Source organism: Moschus berezovskii, chromosome 2, assembly GCF_049115385.1.
Source record: "Moschus berezovskii isolate FMDL1 chromosome 2, NW_MosBer_1.0, whole genome shotgun sequence".
NCBI classification, from domain to species: Eukaryota; Metazoa; Chordata; class Mammalia; order Artiodactyla; family Moschidae; genus Moschus; species Moschus berezovskii.
In genome coordinates, this window is record NC_142461.1 from 7,517,262 (window position 1) to 7,532,036 (window position 14,775).

The following is a 14,775-nucleotide window of genomic DNA, read 5'->3' on the forward strand; positions in this document are numbered from 1 at the left end:
TCTGTGCCACTCTATAGACTGCAGCCTACCAGGCTCCCCTGTCCATGGGATTCTCCAGGCAAGAATACTGGAGTGGGTTGCCATGCCCTCCTCCAGGGATCTTCCTGACTCAGGGATTGAACCGGCATCTCTTACGTCTACTTGCATTGGCAGAGCGCCACCTGGTGGTTGACCTGCTGCTGCTGCTGCTGCGTCACTTCAGTCGTGTCCGACTCTGTGTGACCCCATAGACAGAAGCCCACCAGGGTCCCCCGTCCCTGGGATTCTCCAGGCAAGAACACTGGAGTGGGTTGCCATTTCCTTCTCCTAGTCTTCCCCAAATAATAAAGCAATGATTGGACGTTTGTTCTTTGCCAGGCACACATGCTAATGACTCATTTGACCCATCCAACAGCCCCAGGAGGAAAGTATTATTGCCAGCTTTACTTCATGGATGGGAAATGGAGACTTGGGAAATTTATCTACCTGCCCAGGGTTATAGGATGAGGGGCTGGTGTTTGCCTCCAGAGCCCGTACTTGTAGCCATCATTCTAACCTCTCCCTGCAGAAGAAACATCAAGGACAAAGCCATGTCTTGGGGGAGAGTTGCTGAGTGACACCAGTCTGGGTCCGAGGGGGACGTGGGGAACATATGGAAGAGGGGTGGGTTTCCTTTGGTTTCAGAGCAGAGTCAAAGGGGTCACGTTGCTGGGGAGCCTACGTCTTATACTGGACGCTGTACACGGTGTCGGGGGCACTCTCCAGCCTGCCGTCCCACGTCAGGATGTTTTCAAAGTTGCTGGACTGGAATTTCACGTGCTGAAGAAGATCCGAGGTGTCCTCAGCGATGTGAGCTGCCAGAAGTGGGAGCAGGGTGAGCAGATGGGTACATAGACCCCACCCCAGATCCCTTATGAGCTGCCCACCGAGGGGGTGAGCCAGCAACCACTTAGCAGGAGACTGTGCTAACCGACCCTCCCACTCCCCTTCACTTCTTTTTCCTTTTTATTGAGCTATGATTCACATTCCATACAATTTGCCACTTAAAATCCTACAGTTCCGTGGTATTCTAAATATATTCACAAGGTAGTGTAGCCCACTGCTGCAGGTCTAGTTCTAGGATGTGTTCATCGCCCCCAAACAAATCTTGTATCCGTGAGCTGTCATTCCCATCCTTCCCCTCCTCCCAGCCCCAGGCAACCAGTAATCTACTTCCTGTCTCAATGACTTTGCCTATTTGGACATTTTCTATAAATGAAGTCATCCAATTGGCCTTTTGTGTCTGTCTTCTTTCACTTGGCATCATGTTTTCAAGGCTCATCCATATTACGTAGATTAGTACTTATTTCCTTCTTACGGCTGAATCCTATTCCATCATTTGGATAGGTCACATTCTGTTTATCCTCCCATCAGCTGCTGACATTTGGGTTGTTTCCACTTTTTGGCTATTTTGAGTAATGCTGCTGCAAATGGTAGTGCACAAGTTTTTCAAGTGGACATAAGTTTTCGGTTCTCTTGGGTAGGAGTGGGATTTCTGGGTCACACGGTGATTCTGCGTTGAACTTTTGAAGAGCAGCCAAACTGTTTTCCAGAGAAGTGGCAGCACCGTCTCACATTCCCATCGGCGACGTTTGAGTGGGCACGGTTCTTCCACATCCTTGTCAACACTTGCTGTTGTGTTCATTCATTTCTCAGGACCATCTGAAGTCAGTGTTCTCACCAAGGGAATATTTTAGAGGTTCTCAACTAGTGTCTAAGAAGTAACTTTCCTAGAACCAGTAATTTCAAACAAGGGTGGAGAAGATGTTTGTGAATCCTTGCCTCTCTGTTGGTGGGTCCAGTCCCTGCCCACCCACCAAACACCTGCTGAGGAGGGCAAAGGCGCCTTCCCCAGCCCTGTCGATTCATAGGGGGAAGACGCTGACTGAGGCGATATACAGGTTCATGGGGTCGCAAAGAGTCAGACACGACTGAGCGACTGAACTGAACAGGCAGCGTGTCCTTGGGGAAGCTGTTCAAGCCATTAGAACTTCAATTTCTTCAGCTCCAAAATAGAAATAATTGGACCACAGCAGCAGCTGACATGCCTGAAATGCACGTCAAGTGCTCCTCATCAAGCGCTCCTGACCACCTGATGAGGCAGGTTATGCCCATTTCATGGATAAGGAAAACTGAGGCTCAGAGAGGCAGGGTGCAATACTCATCACAGCAGTTAGCCTGCTTTGGGGGCGGATACAATGGGCCGAGGAAGGGGCCGCAAAGGCCAGAGCCCCAAGAAGAGGACCCAGGAGGAGGCACTGACCCTGAAGCGAATCTTCACTGTAAATGAGAGCCCTTGACTTACAAATAGGCCTCCTCTCAGCCCTCCCAGCTTGGTCTGAGGAAAGGAGGAGAGCACAGGAAAAATGGCGACCAGAACGGCAGCTGGCTTTGCGCATGCTCAGAGGGCCTGGTTGGCCGGGGTGGGAAATAAACAGGTGCAGACCCAGCTGGGTCAAGGCCTTGAGGCCTGTGTGTACATGTCTTTGATGTGATGTGTGCCCACCCCCAACCCGGTCAATGACGATGACGCCAGAAGGCCCAGAGAGTGAGGGAGTGGAGAGTCATGTACTCCTCCACTCCCAGTCTACACACAGGATTTCTGCAAGAGGGGTCCGTGGGCTTGGGAGGCATCTGTGGGGAAAGGAAAGTATCTCAGGACCGCCCGACTCTGCTGTGTATCTGTGTGTTAAAGCTAAGGCCATATCCTTCTGTGAACCTGGGTGGATCAGGCAGGCCCAGCAGCTGCAGAATTCTTTGTGTTCTCGGAGCCCCCAGACTGCAGTCTGAGGGGCCGGGGGTTTCTTCCTGCCTCTAGCCAATGTGATGGATATGGTGCTGAGTCCCAAGGTGTGGCTGGGATCTTGTTTGGATCTGAGTCTTGGCAGAACTGGGGTCTGCTCTGGAGCGAAGGATTCCCAGATGATGCTAGTGGTAAAGAACACTCCTGCCAATGCAAGAGACAGAAGAGATGCAAGTTCGATCCCAGGGTCGGGAAGATCCCCTGGAGAAGGGTATGGCAACCCACTCCTCTAATTCTTGCCTGGAGAATTCCATGGACAGAGGAGCCTGGCAGGCTACGGTTCATAGGGTCACACAGAGTCGGACATGACTTCACGACTGAGCACACACTCACTGAAGGGAGGGGTCCTGGCTTCAGAATTGGGTCTTAAGTTGAGGCAGGGAGCCCACTTGAGGTTGGAACTCAATGGTGGCTTCGGGCAAGGTGGTGAGGTCAAGAGCAGGCAAGAGAGGGGGATTTGGGGGAAGGCCAGGGTGTGCCCAGGGGTGGGCGTGGCTGTGGTCTGCAGGGGGAGGGTTGCAGGTTGGGGTCGGTATCTTGGGTGGGCCACGTGCGTTTGGAGGAGGCAGATGGCTGAGGCTGGGACATGCTAGGGAGGTGAAGGGCCCAGGTTGGATGGAAATGGGGCCCACCTTCCAAGAGGGAAGTGAAGTTGGCTTCCTGAAGCCAGGTTGGTGGACCTTGGCAGCACCCCTCTTTTAGGGGGTGTTGAGGGCTAACAAGATCTCCCCCTTTCCTCCTGCCCACTCATCCATTTTCCCTCTCAAATTCATCATCGCCTCCTCAGCCCACATCATTTTCCTGCTTCCTGGGTAAAAGTCTACATTGTGAAATCATGGGGAGACGTGTATTGTCTCGAGATTGACAGCCTGGGCGATCTGATCAAAGGAAGTTTTCGCATTTGCTAGGAAAAACAATTCTACGTCAATCAGTTGGGAAGCTAAGGACAAACAAGCAAAAGCAAATCAACGTGCTCTGGAATCAGCCTAAGAATTCCAAAGAAGGCGTCTGGGTCTCCAGAGTGAACTCACAGACTCCTAACAACTTCCTAAAGGGTGGTACCCCTGGGTGCCACATCATGAAGGGCCGAGAGCCCCCAGCCAGAGTGGGTGGGGGTCTGGAGGGACAGATCTGGGGTCTTCTGGGGAGAAGCATCAAGTCTCCTGAACTTATCATGAATTCAGTGTGCTGGGAATGCCCTACTTGATGCCCAGGAGAGGGTGAACTGGAGGGCTGGGAGGGCAGCTGGAAACCCTGTGCATCCGCGCAGCACACACGAGGCACAGCATTGGAGGGACTGGAAGCTCCAGCCCTTAATGGCCTTCACCCCGCACTTGAGCTTGAAGGGACCTTACAGCGGCCACCCCTCCCCCTTCTTCAGCTGGGACTATGCTTTCACTTTCTCAGAAATTTCCCTGAATTTTATTAAACATCTCAGGGAGCAGAGAGACAATCTAGGATCTCAAGCATTGGTCCTGAAGTTCTCCATAACCATACATCAAAGAATATACTTTATTGGCTGTGAAGACTATGCTTTGAGTCCTATTTTCTTAAGAGCGCTGGTGTTTGAAGACCTAGTACAACAGACCCGAGCACTCTGTGAGAAAGGGCTCTTTCAGGTCTGGCACAAGAGGCTGGAAGAGGCTCCCTTGGGGAGCATGGATGGAGGCAATGGCCGGACTCAAGCTTTGTCCATCTAGGTGCTTCCTCACCTCCCCATGTCAGGCCAGCGCCAGCCAGAAGCAGAAGAACAGAAGCACAGCTTCTTCCAGAAAGATGTGAGTTGTCCAGGGATGTCCGTCTCCCTCAAGCTAATTCTCCATCCGCTGGGGTGGGAGCACCCACAGATTCAGACCGGTGAGAGTCTTGAGGGCCAGTTGAGTCTCTGGAAGAACCCAAGATCTGAGGGACCCTCTCTTCCCCCTCTCCTGCCCAGCAACCTGAGCTGGTATCTACTTCTCTCCGGAAACTCCCAGTGCAGCCCAGCAGAGAAGAAACTGAAACTGGTCGTGCTGGGGCTAGATGGGGTTCCGGGGGTGGGGGGACCGCCCTGATCATCAACTGGGTAGGGGCACACCTGACCGCAGGGTGATGGGCACTCACCGACCAGGGAGCCCGCCGCCAGGATGGTCAGTAGCGTCCTCATCGGGGCCGGGCACAGAGCCCTCTTTCGGTCTCCACTCTAGACTGAGCCCAGAGGGAGGGCTGAGAAGCTTTGGCGCCTTGGCAGCTGACTCCACCTAGGCATGAGGGCGGGGAGAGGAGGAAAGGTGGGACCTGGGCAGTGGGGAGCTGGGTACAAAGGTGCCTGGTCCGTGTGCTTCGGAATTCCAGGTCCTGGGCAGGATCCAAGGGAGTTCCCTTCCTAATTGCAGAAAACAGCAACAGTGACGGACTGACTTGTTTATCTGGTCCAGTGGCTGATTCATCCTAAGACTCTTCAGTGCTTTATTAGGGAACTGATAGGCAGAAAAGACAAAAATAATCCGTGATGTACAGCCTTATCTGGGAGCAAGCTGGCACTGGTATCAAAAGCTTGCAACTTACAAACCACCTTTTGTTCCAGTGATTCCATGCACAGGGATTCACCCTGAGGAAAGCAACTGGAGCAGAGGCAGGAGCAGGAGATATGTTCTGGAATGTTCCTTGTGGCAGAGGAAAAGCTCGACTCCTTGGTTTTGTTCTGGCAAGAAGAGATAAAGGTATTTGCTTGTGTCTTGTGCTATGTATTGATGTTGGTCTGCCATGATGTATGCTGGGCTTGGGAATAGCTTTCCACCCAGAGAGGCTGCTGGGGGTGAGAAGCCCAGGCCCTCCTACCTGAGCCTTTGGAATTTGGAACCTGCAAAACATTAGGGGAAAAAAATGGATCTGAGATTTCAGTGACTCTTTCTACTGTGCTAGAGATGGGGGCAAAATTCAGGAATTGGCTTTCGGTTGGGGACCATAAAGATTCAAACTACTCACCCAAGCTGTCTCACCATGTGCAGTTGGATCTATGGGGATTACATGATATCCACTGGGACGGATGTTTAGACAATGATTTTCCCCTTCTCACTGGGCCTCAAGAGAAGGTTGAAGGGGCCTGGACTCTGGTTAGGGTGGACATTATCAGAGATCTCTACCTCTGGGGAGAGTTTGACTGGTTCCAGTCACACAACAGCTGGCTGAGTCCTGTAGCAGGACAGCTGGGTCCTCAGGGAGGGTATAGAGGCCTTGATTTTAGGATGTCGTAGGCTGTGACGGCCAGGGATCTGCATTTAAGTTTCTCTTTTCTATGTTGTACTTGTTTTCTGTCAGCTCCAAGTCCTTGTTAAAGTTTGTTTGACTAAACAGCCACAGTTGAGCTGTGCTTTGGGGGAATTAAGGTATGGCTTGTGCCAATCCTGGTCCGTTAATTGCAGAAAACTGCATTTCCCAGACTCTTTTGCCAGTGGCTTCCTGTTAGGTTCAGCCAGTGGGAGGCACTGGAGGAAGACAGGTGAGCTGTAGGAGAGAAGTCAGGGGATTTCTCCCCTTCTTCCCGCTTTGAGTGGCCTCCCCCCAAGGCAGTGTCTGCTCTGGAGCTCCCACTGCCCCCAGCCAGGCAGCCGCCACCATCTTTCTGTCAGGTGGCCTGGGCTCCGATAACATCTCCTTCCGCTTTCCCCTTTAGTTCAAAGGATGGAGCAACTTCCTGCTGTGGTGACTCTCTGGGCTGCTTCTCAGTTCCTGAGTGAATTCTCAGCTCTTTCATCTCCTGGGCAACCAACTCCCTTATGTGAAAGTCTCTTGGTTTGAAAGACCCAAGAGGTTCCTGTGCTCCTGAGTGGACTATGATGGCTGTAGGGCCTTTGGTGGCTTTAGGGACAAGGGGGTGTGGGGAGATCACGGTCAGAGAAACAGGTTACAAAAATGCCAAGAAGGGCTCGTCAGGAGAGGAGCAGTTGCTGGAGCAATCTGGGCTGGTTGGATGAGAGGACAGGCTGCAAGCCTGTAGGTCTGTGGAAAGTGAAGTCTTCCTTGGGGACTCTCAGAAACACCTGGAAGAAGGAACCTGTGAGAGAACTAGGCCCCCCCCCCCATACTTAGGAGGGACTATGATTATGGGACTATTAATGACAAGGAAGACACCTGGGTTGTTAAAGAACTTGAGAACATCCAGACATCATTTCTAATAGTAAAAAATAAAAGAGAACAGCATTCATATCTGACTCTAGGGGTTTGGTTAAACGCATAACCGCTAAGTCCATCCAATGCAGGCTAAATGCGGCCTTCAAAACAGCGCTGGAGAGAACTGTTCTGTGACCCAGATAAAGGGTCACCATATTTTACTAAATGAAAAGCCTGGGGAATTCTTTGGTGGTCCAGTGGTTAGGACTCTGCGCTTTCACTGCTGAGGGTGCCGGTTCAATTCCTGGTTGGGGAACTAACATCCCATAAACTGGCAAAAAAACAAAAAAGAAGCACAGCACAAACTATGTCCAGTACAAGGCTTGTTAAAACACACACACACAGAGGAAAAGTTCGAAAGACAGATATGAAAACAGTATGGAATCATCTCTGGGTGGTAGTAGAATGAAAGGTATCTTTATTTTCCTTCCTTTGCTCATTTTCATTTTTTAAAGTTCTTATAGGAAATATATTATTTTATGACTGCAGCCATGAAAGTAAAAGACGCTTGCTCCTTGGAAGAGAAGCTATGACCAACCTAGACGCATATTAAAAAGCAGAGACATTGCTTTGCCAACCAAAGTCCATCTAGTCAAAGCTAAGGTTTTCCAGTGGTCATGTATGGATGTGAGAGTTGAAGCATAAAGAAGGCTGAACGCTGAAGAATTGATGGTTTTGAACTGTGGTGTTGGAGAAGACTCTTGAGAGTCCCTTGGACAGCAAGGAGATCAAACCAGTCAATCCTAAAGGGAATCAGTCCTGACTATTCATTGGAAGGACTGATGTTGAAGCTGAAGCTCCAATACTTTGGCCACTTGACGTGAAGAACTGACTCAATGGAAAAGATCCTGATGTTGGGAAAGATTGAGGACCGGAGGAGAAGGGGACGACAGAGGATGAGATGATTGGATGGCATCACCAACTCAATGGACATGGGTTTGAACAAACTGTGGGAGACAGTGAAGGACAGGGAAGCCTGGTGTACTGTAGTTCATGGGGTCACAAAGAGTTGGACATGACTTAATGACTGAACAACAAAATATTAAGGAAAAGTAAGGTGACAGCACAATGCAAGTGGACACTGAGGAAGTGCCTTTGTCTGGACTGGACCTATCTCTGGGGATTTCTTTTCCCCCAACCAGAGACCCACTTCTTCAAAGCCAGCTGGGATGGTTTCTCCTCTCCTCACGACAGCTCCAGACTATCACAGATTCAGTCTAAAAAATCCTTCTAGAAGATGTGGTATATACATGAATATATATAATGGAATGTTACTCAGCCTTAAAGAAGAATGAAATAATTCAATCTGCATATTCATTGCAAATGGATAATTCATGGATGGACCCAGAGATTACATACAAAGTGAAGTCAGACAGAGAAAGACAAATATCATATGCTACCACTTATATGTGGAATCTAAAAAAAATGATACAAATAAACTCTTTTTACAAAACAGAAACAGACTCACAGACTTAGAAAACAAACTTATGGTTCCCAAAGGGGAAAAGAGGAGAGGGATAAATAAGGAGGTTGGGTTTGGTATGTATACACTCTTAAATATAAAACAGATGATCAACAGGGACGTACCGTATAGCACTCTGTTCAGGACTCTGTAGTGACTTATACAAGAGGGGGATCTGGGAAAGAGTAGATTTATGTATACATATAGTTGTATCCCTGCAGCACACCTGAAATGAAAGCAACATAATAAATCAATTCTGCTCCAATGCAAAAGTGAAAGTTACGAAAATCCTTCTTGAACTCTGGTCTGCTGTGTACTTGGCATTGTCCAATACTATTCTTGAGTTGTGCTCATGTTTATGACTGGACAAAAGAGACTCCGTGGGGGCAAAGTGGGGTGCCAGCACCATCTTCAAACATCAGACAGGCTGCTGCATGGAGAAGGGCTGAGTCCCTTTTGGTAACTACCTCCAAACAGGAAACCAGAGTGCAGAGTGAGCGGACAGCTTGAAGAGGCAAGCTCCTTCTGGTTTAAGGAAGCAGCTCTCCCCATGAGGCTGTGGCCGACTGTGATGGGCTGCCCTTGGTTGCTGGGGGTATTCGGGGAGAAGGTAGGACCACTGGGGGATGCTCCCTAGATGACCTCCTTCTCTGGCCTCTCAAGTTTAAGGTTTGCCTCCCCAGTGAGGAAGAAAATGTTCTGAGTACCATAAAAGTGAAGTCGCTCAGTCGTGTCTGACTCTTTGTGACCCCATGGACTGTAGCCTACCAGGCTCCTCCGTCCATGGGATTCTCCAGGCAAGAATACTGGAGTGGGTTGCCATTGCCTTCTCCAGGGGATCTGCCCGACCCAGGGATTGAACCCGGGTCTCCTGCTCTGCAGGCGGCCGCTTTACCATCTGAGCCCCCAGGGAAGTAAAGGGCAGCCCTGTATTTCTCTGCACCCTCCCTTGTACTCTCTCTCTGTATCCTTCACAGGGCAGCTCTCCAGCACTGACTGACAGAACTGACCTTTATCTCAGCAGATTGCCCTTGCTAGCCCTTTGACTCAGACAGCCAGAAAAATGCACTTGTTTTCCCTCTGATAAAATTTTCCAATTACACCTTGCATTGCCCAGCCTCCGAGCCTTTGCACAAGCTGTACCCACTGCCCAGAACACCTTGTCCATCCCACTTTAACTCCTTTTCATTCTTGACCGCTTCTCAAGCTCACTTCCTCCAGAAAGCCTTCCCCATGTGGTCAGTTCACCTGGGTAGATTAGGAGCTGTAGCTCCCACGGCCCCTGTCTCTCCTCCAACCATAGTATGCATCTCACCACATTAATGGTTTCCCCATCTGGGGGACGGAGCATGTAACTTGCATCCTGCACGAGCTGACACTGAGAGGGTACCCGGGAATATTTGCCGGATGAGTGAATGTGCTAAGGGAGCTGGCCAGGGCTTCAGTACTAGCTGTGGAATAGCCCTAAGCTGTGGAAAAAGCATTTCCTAAAATGACAAATACTCAGGGATGTGACCTGCTCCTGTCCCATCTCTGAACACCCAGGGATGCCAGAACATGGTCTGTAGAAGCAAGAAAATTAGCAGGGAGTGGGGTGTGCTTTGGGGGAGGGGAGTGCTGCTCCCATGGTGATTTAGCACTGAGACACTTGAAAGGGGTCCCTGACCACTTGTGGGTGGGAGGAGCAAGGGATGAAGCTTTGACAACTCACCCCAGAGCCTTTTCTTAAGAAAAGGAGCATCAGATTCACTTTGGAGTCATCTGCCTCCAAGCTTGGCTGTGTTAATCAGGGACATTGACTTAGATGTTCCAATTTGGGATCCTGGGTCTGCTCCCACCCCTGCACCTGACTCCAGGTAACCTTGAGTAGATTTTTGGTCCTTCTCTGGGCCTCTGTCTATAAAGGAGGCTGGGTCTAGGAGTCCTGTAAGGGCCCCTGGAGCTCGAATGGCCTCTGCTTGTATGTCACTTTGAGGTTGGAATCATCTCCTGACATCCTGGAATTCCCTACCTGGTTGTTGTCAGTGACACAAACTCAATTCAGCTCAACAGTCACTCACTCTGCTTAGAATTTTAGCTGTCTCTCTCAAAGGAGTTCCAGAAGTTTATTACATGCTTCTTACATGTAGAAGCTTATTACAACAAGATCACGGATCTTCATAAAACTTTAAGAATATCCTGCATCTCATGCCAAGATTGGGGAAACAGGTTTATATGTACCTTGGGAGTCAGGAAGTGAACAGAATATAGGCTTTGGGCACACAGACCTAGGTTTAAATCCTAGCTCTGCCCCTTGCTTGCAGTGTGCAGGTGGCTTAAGCTCTCACCCTGAGCTTTCTCATTTACAAAAGAGCAAAAGAGGCTCTATTCTCAGTGATGCTGGGAGGATTAAACAAGCTGATCTCTCTGGGCAGTTTCAGAGGACACGTCCTTCAGTGAGTCTTCTCTGTTACAAAACGAGGAACCAAGGATCGAGAGCGGGCCCTTAGAGACCTTCATAAAAAACCAGCCTCCTGGGGAGGTAGGCATGGAGCTGGCAGGAGGTGGCAGTGAGGGCAGTCATAAATATCTGCTTAGAAGCTTGAGTTGGCAGTAGTTTGTGAGGCCAAATTCCAGGGATGGGGGAAGTAAGGGACTGCAATCTGCAGTTTAGGCTTTGAGGCTGGATTAAAGTTATTTAGACGAGGCTCGACTGAAGTGACTGCACGCATCCTGTGAAAGGGCTTCCCAGGTGGCGCTAGTGGTAAAGAACACCCCTGCCAATGCAGGAGACATAAGAGATGCAGGTTTGATCCCTGGGTCAGGAAGATCCCCTGGAGGAGGACACAGCAACCCAGTCTAGTGTTCTTGCCTGGAGAATCCCATGGACAGAGGAGCCTGGCAGGCTATAGTCCATGCGGCAACAAAGAGTCGGACACTACTGAAGCAACTTCGCACGCATCCCCTGAAAGGGCCTGGAGCTCAGAGATGGGAGTTGAAGTCAGGGCTTCTGAGCCCCTGTAGGAATCTGGCTTCCAAGACATCCATTTAGCGCCCAGAGAAGCCAACGCTCAGAGTGGGGTGGGATATGCTGACCAACCTTCAAAAATGGATGGGACTCACCCTGGAGGCACTGGCTCCTGGAGAGCGGCTTCCCACTCCCTGCTGATGGTTTGTCCCACCAGGACCGTGTCCTCCAAGGCATTCTTCTTTTGGGATCACTGCCTTCTTCTCCCAAGCCCACCTAAAGAGACAGTAAGGTAAAAAGCAGACTGCTGACAATTCATAAAATGTAGTCACACCTCTGCATCCTATATCATTATATTACATGCCGAGGGTTGCGGCTCCCTGGGCAGAAATAGGCCCTGGCACCAACCAGTATCTCTTGAGTAACTGATTCATGGAACTGACTCACTCATTTAGACAGAGGTATAACTTCTCAGAAAAGCAAGAGAGTTCAAGGAAAACATCTACTTCTGCTTTATTGACTATGCCAAAGACTTTGACTATGTGGATCACAACAAACTGGAAAATTCTTAAAGAGATAAGAATACCAGACCACCTGACATGCCTCTTGAGAAACCTGTATACAGGTCAGGAAGCAACAGTTAGAACTGGACATGGAACAACAGACTGGTATCAGATAGGAAAAGGAGCACGTCAAGGTTGTATATTGTCACCCTGCTTATTTAACTTATATGCAGAGTAAATCATGAGAAATGCTGGACTGGATGAAGCACAAGCTGGAATCAAGATTACTGGGAGAAATATCAATAACCTCAGATATGCAGATGACACCACCCTTATGGCAGAAAGTGAAGAAGAACTAAAGAGCCTCTTGATGAAAGTGAAAGAGGAGAGTGAAAAAGTTGGCTTAAAACTCAACATTCAGAAAACTAGGATCATGGCATTTGGTCCCATCAGTTCATGGCAAATAGATGGGGAAACAGTGGAAACAGTGACAGACTTTTTATTTGAGGGGCTCCAAAATCACTGCAGATGGTGATTGCAGCCATGAAATAAAAAGACGCTTACTCCTTGCAAGAAAAGCTATGACCAACCTAGACAGCATATTAAAAATTAGAGACATTACTTTGCCAACAAAGGTCTGTCTAGTCAAAGCTTTGGTTTTTCCAGCAGTCATGTATGGATGTGAAAGTTGAACTATAAAGAAAGCTGAGCACTGAAGAATTGATGCTTTAGAACTGTGGTGTAGGAGAAGACCCTTGAGAGTCCCTTAGGCTGCAAGGAGTTTCAGTCAGTCCATCCTAAAGGAAATCAGTCCTGAATATTCATTGGAAGGACTGATGCTGAAGCTGAAACTCCAATACTTTGGCCACCTGATGCGAAGAACTGACTCATTGGAAAAGACTCTGATGCTGGGAAAGATTGAAGGCGGGAGGAGAAGGGGACGATAGAGGATGAGATGGTTGGATGACGTCACCAACTCAATGGACATGCTTTGAGTAAGTTCTGGGAGCTGGTGATGGACAGGGAAGCCTGGTGTACTGCAGTCCATGGGATCACAAAGAGTTGGACACGACTGAGCGACTGAACTGAACTGATAACTTCTCAGCTGTTTTTTTTTTTAAATATTTATTTATTTGGCTGCACTGCATTTGGGTTGCTGCATGTGTGATATTCGATCTTCATTGTGGCATGCGGGGCATTTTTTTTAGTTGTGGCATGTGGGATCTAGTTCCTTGACCAGGGATTGAACCCCTGTATTGGGGGTATGGAGTCTTAGCTACTGGACCACCAGAGAAGTCCCGTTTTTTTTTTTAAACCCCTAAACTCCCATCACTTTAGTTTGATTTTGTGCACATAGGAATGAACTCCAGGAAGCTGTAAGCAAGTAGTCATAGATCAGATGCTAAGTTTACAGAAAATAATAGATTACAGGTAGGGGATTAAGCGGAGAAGGCAATGGCAAGCCACTCCAGTACTCTTGCCTAGAAAATCCCATGGATGGAGGAGCCTGGTAGGCTGCAGTCCGTGGGGTCGCTAAGGGTCGGACATGACTGAGCGACTTCACTTTCACTTTTCACTTTCACACATTGGAGAAGGAAATGGCAACCCACTCCAGTGTTCTTGCCTGGAGAATCCCAGGGAAGGGGGAGCCTGGTGGTCTTCCGTCTATGGGGTCACACGGAGTCGGACACGACTGAAGTGACTTAGCAGCGGCAGCAGCAGCAGCAGGGGATTAAGGGCTTCCCTGATGGCTCAGACAGTAAAGAATCTGCCTGCAATGCTGGACACCTGTGTTTGATTCCTGGGTTGGGAAGATCCCTTGGGGAAGGGAATGGCTACCCACTCTAGTATTCTTGCCTGGAGAAATCTGGGGACAGAGGAGCCTGGTTGGCTATAGTCCATGGGGTTACAAAGAGTTGGATATGTCTGAGCGACCAATCCTGGGAGGACAGAAGGGAGAACTCTGGTGCTCTACCTCTTGATGTCCATCGCAGACTCCCCAGAAAGAGATAAAACCTTGCATCGCCAAACAGGAAGAGGGCTGCTATGTCACTACCCAGCAGGAGGAGGAGTCCTAACTCAGCCAATGAAAAGCCACTACCCTTTGAATTTCCAGTTTCGTCCAGTAGATGGTTCAGAGTGGCCCCTCTTTCCCCTTTAAAGGAACATTTCTCTCCTTGTTCTTTGGACTTTGTTGTTCACCATGGATCGCATGTCCCAAATGGCACTGCTTTGCTGTTTCTGAATAAATCCATTTAGCTGGTAAAATGACAGGCTGTTGTTTTGTTTTGTTTTTATTTTAGGTTTTCAGAAGTTACCCTGAGGGAGAATTGGTGGGAGCTGGGAGACCCTTCCCCAGTAGAGAGCTACTAGAATGAGTTTGGGCTTGTAAGGCTGCCACATAGGATATTCTGTATCCTTCCACAGGCCATTGTTGCCAAAAGGTAAGCTGCCAGGGCGGTAGGCATGGCTCTGGCCGCACTGTAGCACTCTTCTTGTGCACTTAGTTTGATGGATCCAATTGCAAGTGCCCGCACCTCTCTGGGAGGGAGCGGTGGACTGTTGGGAGTTGGTGGATACATTCCCTAGTTCTGGTCCCTGGTAGTGGAACATGTCTAGAGGGTCCAATACTGAACTCCCAAAGCTCCCTAGGACGGAGTCCCACTTGCTCGGAGACCTTACCTGTCTGATTGTGCGCCTGGACAGGCTGCCTCCCCTCCCTCGCTTCCACTCTCCTCTTGGTGCTTTCTGAAATCACTGCGCCGCTGTATACCCCCAGCTCCTTGTCTCTGGTCTGCTGCTGGGGACCCAACCGAAGACCCTATCCAGTAAAGCCCCTACATATGAATCTTCCAACTGTGAACTTTCAAAGCTTCAAATGTGCATCTGA

At 49.4% G+C, this 14,775-nt stretch overlaps 1 protein-coding gene and 1 long non-coding RNA gene across 6 annotated transcripts in view; one reads left to right on the forward strand and one right to left on the reverse strand.

Moving 5' to 3' along the window:
• Positions 1-5,098, reverse strand: part of IL22RA1 (interleukin 22 receptor subunit alpha 1) — a 28,060-nt gene extending 22,962 nt beyond the window's left edge. Inside the window, exons 1-4 of one of the 5 annotated variants that reach the window (XM_055397724.2) lie at positions 4,925-4,995; positions 4,534-4,706; positions 701-833; positions 466-541 (exon numbers count right to left, since the gene is read on the reverse strand). Coding sequence is in view for 2 of the 5 variants with exons in the window: in XM_055397722.2 (XP_055253697.2) it covers positions 701-833; positions 4,925-4,967 (176 nt within the window). In the remaining 3 variants the exon portion in view is untranslated. Of the gene's footprint in view, positions 1-465; positions 542-700; positions 834-4,533; positions 4,707-4,924 lie in introns of all 5 variants that reach the window. The other 4 variants (XM_055397722.2, XM_055397723.2, XM_088843523.1 and 1 more) reach the window with 4 other exon arrangements.
• Positions 5,099-5,399: 301 nt separating this feature from the next.
• LOC129537881 (uncharacterized) overlaps positions 5,400-14,775 on the forward strand; it is a 40,174-nt gene continuing 30,798 nt past the window's right edge. Inside the window, exon 1 of the long non-coding RNA XR_008682123.2 lies at positions 5,400-5,523. This is a non-coding gene — a long non-coding RNA (uncharacterized LOC129537881). The remainder of the gene's footprint in view (positions 5,524-14,775) is intronic.